General features: G+C 51.5%; 1 protein-coding gene across 1 annotated transcript; it reads right to left on the minus strand.

Annotated features, from left to right (window-relative positions):
- Nucleotides 1-1,014: 1,014 nt before the first annotated feature.
- Nucleotides 1,015-11,637, minus strand: LOC105866625 (dehydrogenase/reductase SDR family member 2, mitochondrial). The gene is made up of 9 exons (XM_012756080.2): nt 11,528-11,637; nt 7,397-7,570; nt 7,054-7,231; nt 6,478-6,579; nt 3,481-3,548; nt 2,550-2,601; nt 2,123-2,257; nt 1,757-1,812; nt 1,015-1,498 (listed from the first exon to the last, which is right to left on the minus strand). Exons 2-9 carry the CDS (start codon nt 7,534-7,536, stop codon nt 1,387-1,389), a joined length of 843 nt encoding a protein of 280 aa, XP_012611534.2. The 5' UTR covers nt 7,537-7,570; nt 11,528-11,637; the 3' UTR covers nt 1,015-1,386.
- Between the last annotated feature and the right edge of the window lie 227 nt (nt 11,638-11,864).

Genomic DNA, 11,864 nt, shown 5'->3' on the forward strand with positions numbered 1-11,864 from the left:
CTTCTGTATCTACTGACACACCATATATTTTTAAATATGTTTGTTATTTAGTATAGTCTCTCCCCACTAGAATGTAAGCTCTGCAGCGCAAATATCTTTGTTTTGTTCACTGCTATTCCCCAAATTCCTGGAACAGTGCCTGGTATGGAGAGGTACTCAATAAATGTATGGTACTCAATAAATGTATGGCGTAAATGAATACATTCTGCCTCATTTATCGATGAGTGTTTTACCTGCTGTTTTCCCACCACATGGAAGGAACTTGAGAGAGGTTAGATCTAATTTATATTTGTATTCTCCAGCGTGGCTGGCACAATGCCTAGCTCATAGCAGGGGCAATAAATGGTCTAGTAATGGAATTATTCTCACGAGGACCCATTCTCGGGAGGTCTGGAGGGGAGGCGCTGGTGAGGGGCTTCAGTGAGACAAAGGCCAGTAGTCACGTCGGAAGCCTTGTCTCAGTTCCTCCCTCTGCACTAGTCAGGACAAAACAGGCAGATGACAAGAAAGGTCTCCACAGGACATGGATGACTCGAAGGCCACTGTTTCTCAACTGGGCGTTGGACATGGACACACAGAAGAACGGTGGCCCCGAATGTGACTCAGGACAATTAACAAGGCCTTTTCTAAAGGAGCTGCACCATGGCCTATCCCGGGAAAGGAACTTCAGCACTGACTACTCACTTCTCCCTGGAATTATACAAAAGATTTGCTGTAACTATTTTTTCTTCAAGTTCTCAAAGACCTGTGTGGCTCAGAAAAAAAAAAAAAAATTAAGAAGTACGAGCCTAGAGAACCCCCAAAAGAAGCCAGCACATTCCACCACTTCCCCCAGAGCCTCGTTCAGCCTCCAGCAGGCCCAGCTCAGAGGACAGAGCACGCACAAAGCCTGCCGTAAAGCAGCACACTCGCGCCCCACCACGACGGTTTGCGACAGCTCTGAGCTGCAAAGTGGCCGGAGAGCCATGCTGCCCATTGGTCCGACCCTTGACAGAAACTTCCAGACTTGAGGATAAATTTGAGTTTATTTTAGGAAAGAAATGTTTAAGGCACAAATTACAGAGAGAAGGAGCTAGAATCTTTCAGGTGCCTGAGCCTCTTCTCCTTTCCCTTAAGGTTCCTTCAAAGCACCAGGCCCATAAAATCCTTAAGCTCCGCAGCCCACACCGAGAGCCCCACACGCTGCTTGGATCAGCTGAATCTATAATAGTCATGCCGAGGAGTCCTGAAGATGCAATCACTGAAGGGTTTTTCTTCTTTCTCAAGCCTAGCACAAGCAAGCCCCCAGATTGCTAGTCAGGCAGAGCTACAGACTCTGACTCCACACCCAAATGATCTCCAAGCTTCTGGGCCCAGAGCCACAACTGCACTGCCATCCCCACCCACTCAGAGACGACAGGAGAAGCCGGACACCGTGATGTTCTCCCCAGTGATGTAGCTGGCATCTGGAGAGCACAGGAAGGACACGAGTCCTGCACAGTCCTCAGGCTGCCCAATCCTGGGTGGGAGAGGGCACAGCGTCAGTCTTCTTATACTCTGGTTCTGCTGCTCTGGGGCTCACAGGCCACAAGTGGGAGTAGGTTCCATGGCAGTGGGGAGGGTGGACACAGGCGGCTACTTGCACCTCCAAGGCCATGTGGACCCCAGACATTAGCAGAAAGAATGGCCAGTATACAAAGAGGGGCCTGCTTTTGAGACAGACACAGCCACCCTCCCCAGCTGTACTCAGACCACCAAAGCTGCAAACCCCACTTGCCTCTGCAGCCCCACGTTTTCCTTCAAGTTTTTGAAGAAAGCCTTGTTCTTGCATAACTGGGCAAAGGGAAGAGATGAAAGGGTCAGTGCTTCTAAAATAAAGAGATTGGGGCAGAGCCCCAAGGTGACCACCTGGCAGAACACCCAGGACAGGTTTGCCCTTCTCAGGAGAAGCAGCATCTTCTCGGGGTGGGTGGACTGGACCATGGCTGACTGGTGGGTGGACTGACCATGGGTGGACTGACCATGACTGGACCTTACTGTCAGAAGACAGTAAGGACCTCAGCCATAAGCATGCTGACCTGAAGCCCCAGTCACCTCTTCATCCCTTAGTCACTAGGGAGGGGGGACACACCCCAGTCCTCACCACTTTGCTGAAGTCAGTATCGATAAATCCTGGAACCAAGCAGTTCACCCGGATGTCCCTGGGGGCCAGCTCCAATGCCAGCGTCCTAGTGAGACCCAGCAGGGCTGTTTTGCTTACGTTGTAGGCACCCAGTTCCTGGGAAGGGATGGAGACAGTGACTGGATGTGGGTGTGGGTGGAAGCATGAGATAGGTTTCTCACCTGCAGGGGGCCCCTCTGTCCAATCCCAGAGCCCAGAAGCACTCTCCCCAGCCATGTCTGAGAAGAGGAGCTGGATATGAGGGACACAGCAGCCACATGGGGACAAACTCAGCCCAGGGCATCAGAAGTAAGGTGGGGCTCTGTCATGGGCAATGTCCCTGTGGGGCTCTGGGGAACACAGCACAGTTGCCCCTGACCACCTGGGAACACAAGGACCAAGCACTTACCACCTGTGGCATATAAGCTGCAATGGAAGAGACCAGGATGACAGCACCCCTCCTGAGAGGCGACAGACAGATGCAGAGGAGAGATGACGCTAACAGCTTACTACCAATGGAGGTGCTGCAACGCAGCTGTTAAATACTGCAACCCTCACAACAGCAACACAGGTCCTATTATCCCCATTTCACAGCTAAGGAAACTGAGGCTCAGAGAGGTTTGGTAGCAGCCACTAAGTGGCAGAGCTGTGGTTGCAGCCCTATTTCTCATAAATAGGATGTCCATGCTCATAACCTTTACACTGCCCTTCCTTTCTAGCTGGGTTCATGAAGAAGAGGGGAGGGTGGACTTGGTGAAGAGACACTAGGGGCTAGTGGTGGATGCCCCTTGGTGGGAAGCCTCTAAGGAGGAGATGGGCAGAGGAGACAGAAGTGATGGTCAGGAACCTTCCTTCTGCCTGAGACAGCCCCCAGCCAGTCCCTAAGGGGTATGTCTGTAAGGAGCACAGTTAGATTTGCAGGATGTGGAACAGAGGCAGGGTCCCTGGAGACCAAGGTGCAGGAAATGAGGAGGAGTCTGGGATGGGCTTCTTCCTATGGGGCAAACTGCATTATGGCTTTAAGATGGTGAGACCAGAGTAGGGGAGGTGACAATGACCAGGCCACAAGCTTAAGGAGCTAAAGCACACCCTTGGCCCAAACCTGGTGATGTCAAGGCCAAGGAGAGCACGCGTGGGCCTCTGGAACATCACCCTCCTCCAGCAGCCACCGGAATTAGAAACAGTAGCCACACAAAGTGTGAGGCAACACAGAGGGAGATGGGGGGATGTGAAGCACCCAGAGAGACTCCTTCTGTCTCCACCCCTCTGTCTGTGCCCAGCTCTACGCCTGTATCCCAGGCCCCCCAACTCCCACAGTCCCCACCCCCACGCTGTGGCACCTGTTCTCCATGTGGGGCAGCAGCAGGCTCAGCAGCAGGGCTGGGGCCTTCACATTCACGCCCAGGATCTGAAACCAAAGCAGAGGCACCAGGGAGGGAGGAGAGACATGGTCAACCCAGGGCCTCTTCTCCTAAGATGCATGGAGTCCTAGAATTCATGCAGCAGACTCAAATGTGTGCACCTTGAGAACTAATCCTCCTTCTGACTGGGGCAAAAGGTGTTTCCAAATTGCTAACGGCTTCATAGGCAGGCAGGCTAAGTGACAGGCCTGTGAGCAGAGCCCTGAAAATGTGAATTGTTCAGGACAGGGAGAAAGGAAGGAAATATCCAGACCTTTTAAAGAAATCAGTCTGTGCTTTGCTTGTGCAGAAAGAAGCTGTAAGTAGAGGCCTCTGGAAAAAGACTAAAGGTAGAGCAGACGGAGGGGGAGCAGGTGCTGTAAGCAAGGGAGATTTCTAGAAGAGTCACCTTTGTCTCTCTCTGCTTTCACTTGTTTATGCTCTTGCCTCGTCCCAGTAGAATTTAAGGCATACTCACAATGCATCAGGATAAAGCAAGTCAAACATGTATTATGTGTGAAGAAATGAGAATAGGAAAGGTAGGTGTTGAAAAATAAGGAAAAGCAAGAGTGATTTTGGTGCCCACAGTTCACAGCGCGTGGTAAGGACTGAGCACTATTCTATTATTTGTTCACAAAAACGTGGGCTGTGAGCCCCCCCCCCACACACACACACCAGTTTATTGCAGGCTTGGCTCTGAGCTCTTCCACAGCCAGTACAAAGAGGGAGACACAACAGAGAACTGCCATTCTGGGAGTGAGGTGCCTCTGCTGCCCAAGACTAAAGTCTGGATCTGGGCTCAGCCACACTGATCTCGACACTCTGTCTGGTGGGCATGGGGATAGGGGAGAAGTAAGAAAGGAGCTGGCAAGGAAAGACGCAGAGACTGAGCCCAGGAGCTAGGGCAGAGTGCCAGGCAGGACTCACGGGGCACCAGGGACCCCTCCCGTGGGACACTGTCTTGATAGAAATCCACTGTGTCCTGCGTCTCTAGGGAATGAGGCTACATATCTCTTACCAAACAGGACTGTCAACTGTTTCTCCCACTCCTTCATCCCATGCCCACTCAGTACCTTGGATGAGGGCAAAGGGAAGGGTTCAACTGTGTGCTACAGCCCATTTGATGGCAGGTTACCAGTGTTGGGAATGACCCTCATGACATCAAGAAGTGGCTCAGATGTCTGAAGCAGGGGCCACCATGAGGTCACCAATAAGAAGGAATTGAGGGTTAGGCTAGCCCTAAGGGCTTCCTGGCCAAAATAGAGCCCCACCGACCTACAGGTTGTCTGTCCAAAGCTTCATGTGCATCAGGCTGAGTGATGGGCTGAGACAAGACCCCTCTGAGACTCAGGAACCAAACCTGAGCCGAGGGAAAGGCGAGACTCCCTCCCTTGCTGAAGGAAACTACTCCATTAGAAAAGAAGGGATAGCATTTCTACGTGCCAAGAAGTCCTGAGTACAGGACACTCTTTGAGCCTGAAAGAAGGTGCATGGATAAGGAAGAAGGTGGAGGAGATGGTTGTGGTGGTAAATTAGAGATTTCCCAACCAGCTGGAGAGAATGGACATCCACCTGGGGAAGGCCTCAAAACTTGCCCAAGAGTAACATGAGTGGTAAGGAATTCTCCTCACAGGACACCTACTGAAAATTGCGTTCAGCTAAAAGCAGACCATCTAGTAAATTCTAAACTCATTTTGTGACAATTTCACCTCCAAGGTGGTGACAGATGTGATTGGGGCACAAGCCATCAAGGATTTCTGCCCAGCGGTGCAGAATTGCTCACTGAATGCGGAGTCCTTGGAGAACAGGGGGGCATTGGAGAAAGTGAGGTCGAGTTGTCAGCGTGTGCCCCCAGCCTCAGGAGGGAAGATTGCAAACAGTTTCGAGAAAAAGAGTCATGATCCCATGAACCGAGACACTTAAAAGGAAAATGACTCAGGGGGGTTAGGAGACTGTCGGCAATAAAATCTCAGCTATAAAATCACAGATGATGCTTTGGAGGCATTAAGAGGGTAGCTAAAGAGCCTGGGGAGGCTGCTGAGCAGTGGATGCAGGGAGCTCACATTTCAGGTCATCTCCGAGGATGGAGCGAAGGGCACCCAGCCAAGGGCAGGCAGGAAGGAGGGCGGCCTGGAGACGACTCCGGCAAATGAGAGCCCAGAAGCTGGGGAGGGCAGGATGCACTGAGACTGGGGGGCAGGAAACACTTTGGCCAGTGCTTAGGGCAGAGGGGAGAATGCTAACGACAGCAGAATGAAAAAGACTATCAGAGCGAATACGGAACAAAACATGGGAAGGAACGGAAGTCATAGGAGGACAACGAAGCCCCAAGATGGACTTCAAGGCATTTTACAAGATCTCTCCTGGACTCTTGTGGACAAGATGGTAGAATCGCCAAGTGGACTGCAGAGGGCTGGCGTGTCTGAGCCCGTGGAATGCTGATGGCTGGATCTGGCCCTGACAGCAGGTTCACCCAAGGCACAGTGAGGAGCCCTAATCTAGGGAAGGTAGAGTCTCAGCAGCAGGTCCAGGTCCCCAAAGAGGAGCACAACTACCAATATATGCCCCCACAAAAGGGTGTAAAAAATAGAAATTCTTGACTCTTATAGAGAGACTCTTACTGTATGTTCACAGCTGTGCCTGGCACAGAGCAGCAAATATTTGCTGAATGAATATTGCTGAATGAATAAATGCAAAAGAGAGGGGAAGAGAAAAAAAAAAAGCAGAAAGAATGTAGGAGCCAGATCTAAAAACCAACAAGCTGGAAAGTAGCATCAGGACACATTCTAGGGAACAAGTGGGCAGGCCTTCCGTCCTGGGCTTGCCTCCACAGTCACGTCTGGAGGGGAGGTGACAGTCTTAGTGGGGATGGGCGTGCTTGAGCCTAGCGCAGGGCTACCATTTCCCCTCAGCCGCCTCCCTGGGGTGGCCACTCACCTTGTCCCAGACCTGCTCACTGGCCCCCAGAGTGCTCCCCACCAGAGGGTTGACGCCTGCATTGCATACCAGGAAGTCGACACTCCCAGAGTGCTCCAGGGCCTGCAGGGAGAGGGGCTTGGGTGAGTGGGGAGATGGCCTGAGGAGGCCTCATCCTCCCAGAGCAGCCCCGGTGCGTAGGGCATTCAGGCAAAGCTTGCAGGTCAGATGCCGCCTCAGCCAGGAATGGTTACAAGGCTTCTGTGGAAACCAAACTCTCGTGAAGGAAAGTGTCCTGGCTGGCCCACGGGGAGGAAGATCTCCTCCAGCAATCCCTCTGGGGGCTTCCCCATCCCCTTAGACTCCTCCTCAACCATGGTTCTCCCAGGTGTAGGGTAGGGATGGATGTTCTCTCATGAACAGGCTACTTTCCAGAGGGCCCTTGGGAACAGTGAGGTTTCCTCTATCAGCCTGGCAGCAGTCATGGTCTCAGGATGTGTCCTAGACACCACATCCCCATCCTTGTCCCTGCCCCTCCCAGGGTTGAGCAGTGAAGGAAACGTTCTGCAAGTTCTGTCTGTGTCCTTCCACCCTCACCGTGGCCACCAGCCGCTCCCGGTCCTCTGCCTTCCCGACGTGGCACACGGTGCCCGTCACACTCAGCCCCTCCCCCTGCAGCATGGCAACGGCCCGGTCCACGTTCTGCTGCTTCCGGCTGCTGACCACCACGTGGGCCCCGTCCTGGGCCAGGCGCCGGGCGATGGCCAAGCCGATCCTGTAGGCAACAATGCAGAGGTCAGCCTCAGCCCCGCCACTATTCTTCCTCTACCCAGCCCTGGAAATCAACAAAGTAGACTGGGTCTTGCTCTACAGCACTGAGTCGTGTGGAAGCCCAGGTCCCATTGACGGGTCAGGGCCATGGGGCAATCAGGGCACTCACCCGTTAGTGGACCCGGTGATCACGGCTACCTGGTTGGCCAGGACACCCTTCTCAGCTATCCCACTGCTGGTCATCCTCACCGAGAGCCCAGTGCAGGGATGAAACAGGCCCCAGCGGCCCCAGGCTGCTGCTCGGAGCATGGCGGTGCCTAAGCGGCTTCCTGCTGAATCAGCCCTGGGAGAAAGGATCAATTTCACTTATCACTGATGCCATCAGTGAGCATGAAGGTAATCTATCCCCCTCCCTCCCCAGACGGACAAGGCCAGCAGGAGAGAGTGGCAGAGCGTCAGGCTGTCAGGGTGAATTTTGAACATCTGAGCCTCAGGTCAGGAAACCAATCCATGAAAACATCCCAATTATAAAACTGGGGAAATTACTCACAAATTAAAAATGCGAGACCCAACATTCAGTAGACAAGGCTTATTTTTTCATTCATTCCATAAACAAGCACTGAGCACCTGCAATGTGTCAGGCGCTGGGCAGGAGATGCCAGGACACCTTGGTGAACCACAGACCAGCCCTGGACCCCCACCATGGAGCTCCCCAGTCAAGTGAGGATGCCAGGCACCCACAAATAATTACACCGGTTATCAACTTTAATTAACTGCTTCTAAGTGAAAAGTAAAATCAACAGAAACTCTCATTCACTGCTGAATGGAGAATAAGTACAACCATTTATGCCATCCAAAGCAGTTTGGCATTGTGTGGGGAAGTGAAAATACAGAGTCCTGACTCTGCAGAGACCTCACAGCCTGCAGAAGGAAGGTCATATGTGCACCAAGAGACAGTACACACGTGTTCACAGCAGCATTCTTTGTCATAGTATGCTCCAAACTAGAAACAAGTCCACATGCCCAATAATGGTGTAATGGATAAAGTGTGTTGCATTTATATAGTGGAATACTATAGAATAATAAACATTAGTGAACTGAACCTACACTGAACAAGGTAAATGAATCTTAAAAAGTTATAGTTGAATGAAAGAAGCCAGGCATCAAAGAATACATAGTATGTGATTCTATGAGTTTCAAAAACAGACAAAAGAACTCTATGTTGTTTAAGAATGCAAAGGGGTAATAAAGTTACAGAGAAATGCAGGCAATGATTACCATAAAAGTCAGGTGTGTGAGTATTTCTGGGGGGGAAGGGGGTTATGATTAGAGGGGGGGAAACTGAAGAGCTTCTGGGGTGCTGGCAGTGTCGTTTTATGAGCAAGTGATGGTTACGTGGTATTCATGGAGATTTTTATATATACATATATAATGTATACATTATATATGTATATATATATACATATATATACATTTTAATGTATGTGTTATATTTCACAATGAAAGGTTTGAAAGTAAAGATTACCTGCTCCTGGTAAATTTTAAAATTCAAGCAGGTCAAAAGTAGTACAAAAATTAAATCTCCCAATTACCTTCTCAGAAGCAATTTTGCCAGTGTCTCAAATACTTTCTCAGAGATACTCTGTGCAAGGGACTTTGTTTTAAACAGCAAGCTTTCTGATTATAAACATTCAGTTTACAAACGGTTTCCAGAGAGAATCCTAACCAGGAAGCGGAGGGTCAGGAATGAGGAGGCCGCCAAAACCAGCATAAGCCCCTTCAGGGCAGGCTTCACTTCCCCTTCTTGGGCCCAGAGCCCTGCCCAGGGCATGAAACACCCGGGGTGCTCACCAAGGTCAGTCAAATGCCCATGGGGCTGGGAAAGCCATGGCTAGGGGAGCTGCAAATAAACAGGACCTGCGAGCTTGAGGAGAGTTTTGATAGGGGCAGCAGCAGGATAGATACTCCTGTCTAGGGGGACAGACTGAGGGGCGGGTGCACGTCCAGGGTGTTTCGGAGACAGCAGGAATGCTATGAGCTTGGCAAGCAGAGGATGGGGACTCACGCCTGAGAAAGCCTACTTGGGCTCTAAATGGCTCCGCCAGGCCCAAGCTAAAGTGAAGTTCTCCAAAGGAAGGTGCATGGAGCTGGGCCAGTCAAAGCAGCCCCAGCCTGGCTGCAGTGTGCAGACATGTTCCTTCAGGAGCCCCACAGAGGGGAATGCTGTGCCCCTGCAGATATGCGCAGGTGTGAAGGCAGGATGAGGATCTGGCATGGGAGACTCAGGTATGAAGGCATTTCACCATGGACTGGAAAGATGCCAGAGATGTTTGTCCAGGAGACCCTCTTTCCCCACTCCCCAAATTCCCCAGCTCCATACAGTGTTGGCCCAGAGGCTCCTGCCTCCCCCAGTAGGCTTGCCCTCCCCTACTTTTCTAGGAATCTCCTCAGCCTCCTGCTGAGGGAAGTGAGGAGAGGTTGGAGCAAGGGGTTGGCGAGGGCAGTCAGGGACTTGGGGATATGCTTTTCATGTGGGACAGTGCCAGGAAGATGCAGCGAAGCAGGCTTTGGCAGCTCTGGGGCAAGGGGCTGACAGATGTGAACTTTCAGGAGGCTGTGTCGTTAGATGACTGTCTACAGACCTTCATCAGTTCCAGACCTGCTCTGGCCACTCCATCACCGAGGGACTCCTGGTTACTAAGCAACCCCTGCCTTACCTACTGCATCTCCCTTCGTTCCTTAGCAACCCTTGCATAACCCAGTTCCCTGGAGTTAGGGGTCGGGAGCTATAAACTATAAGTGAATGGGTGCTGCTCAGGAATTGTGGACAAAATTTAGATTAAATATTAGTCTGTACTCAGTGTCATAATGAAGGTGACCAAAAGTTCTGCTTTGGGAGGAAAGCCTTGGTTTCCAATTTGTGTCTCTTGTGATATGTTACTTGCACAAACACTCTTCACAGGTGCTGGGCCTCCTCCTTTTTTCCTCCCAGCTGCTTTCACTATTCTCTCTCTCTCTCTCTCTCTCTCTCTCTCTCTCTCTCTCTCTCTCTCTCTCTCTCTCTCTCTGACTGGCTCGCAGGGCTCTCTCCTTCCTGCAAGGTCATATTTACAGTCTTACATTTCCAGGGGATGGGGGGGTCCGTTCCTGATTGGTCTACCTTTCCGAAACAAGACACCAGATTCTAAACCCTGTTATGCCCTCCTGGGGGACTCCTCTCCCCCAACCCACCCCACAGCTGCAAGCACAGATTAACCCTCTTTCCGAGTGAGAGGAATCTGGTCTCCTTGTCTGGGAGGGCAGCAGGAAAAAGAGGACTGACCTTTTGTCGGAACAGGACACCCCCTGCTGGAAGGCCAGAGTTATAGCACCTCTGAGAAGTGTTCCCTTCTCAAGTCTGTGACTGTCCCCTTTCTAGCCTGCAGCAGTTCTCACCAAGCCTAGTTTGTCTGAACTTGCCTCAGGGTGGTTTGCAAGAAAGCTGACCTCTTGCAAGGCAAAGCAGCTCTGACCTGTTTCAGGTAATCAACCTACAGAAATGAGGTTGGTCCTCTTCTGTTTCCTTTGCTTCCTCTTCCCGTGCAAAGCGCCTCTTTTTTGGGGATGGGGACAGTAAGCAGCTTTCAAGGCCTCCACCTCACCCTCCCCCACTCACTCAAGCTCCACCTTGAAGCAGTCGGCTGGGCCAGCTGGAGCGGAATTGCCCACAGGTCCTGGGAGCTTAGCATGGTCCCTGAGCCTGGCACTGCCCACTCTGATACCCCTTTCCAAGCTGAGCAATTCAGATACCCCAATTCAGATATGGGGGCAGAGGAGCCAAATGGACATACCTCGACCTAGTCCCATATTGGAGGTACATGGCATTCTCTTTGGGCACAGGGCCCAAAGAGAGAAGAGAAGGGAAAAGGAAAAGGAAAGAAAACAAAGATTAGGGGAGAGAGAATGAGAGACATGGAAGAGTTAGAAGCACTGAAAATCAGAAAAGAGAGAGATTAAGGAGATGTCAGCAGAAGCTGTGTGACCTGGGGCAAGTCTGTTCCCTCTCTGGCCTGTGTCTGTACCTTGGTACAATGAGCAACTGACTTGGCTGGTTGCAAGAGCTCCCATAGCCCCCAAGAGCTTTGCTATGAGAATCAAAGAAGAAATAAAGACCGGGCTGCAAACATAGAGCCAGGGAGAGAAACGCCGGCACATAGTAAGGAGTAAAGATGGGTGGTTCCAGCTGCCATTGACCCCAAAGTGAAGCAGGGAGGCAGGGAGGCAGTGAAGCAGTCTTGGCCTGGGCCACTCCGTCCCTTACCTGGCTGTGCACTGTCTTTCCGGAGCACAGTGAGGAGCCCCTCTCTCGTGGAGTCTGCAGCTGAGTGTGAGGATTTAAGTGAGCGGCAGGCTGGGTTTCAGGCACTGCTGATTCTATCTGAAAAACTGAAAGATTCCTGGAACTCATGTCAGAATTCAGAAAGGTGGGGGAAAGGGTGTGAGAAGAGGCCTCACCCACAGCTGAAAAGGAAGCGGGAGGGGAGGGCAGGACTTGCCGTGTGAGTATTGTGCTACAGAATGCCGCACGGTACTAAGGACCCGTGCCTGGCAGGCTGACTATCCCCAGAGATGCTCTCCCACAATGGAAACAGATGGAC

The sequence above is a fragment of the Microcebus murinus genome, chromosome 6 (assembly GCF_040939455.1).
Source record: "Microcebus murinus isolate Inina chromosome 6, M.murinus_Inina_mat1.0, whole genome shotgun sequence".
NCBI lineage: Eukaryota > Metazoa > Chordata > Mammalia > Primates > Cheirogaleidae > Microcebus > Microcebus murinus.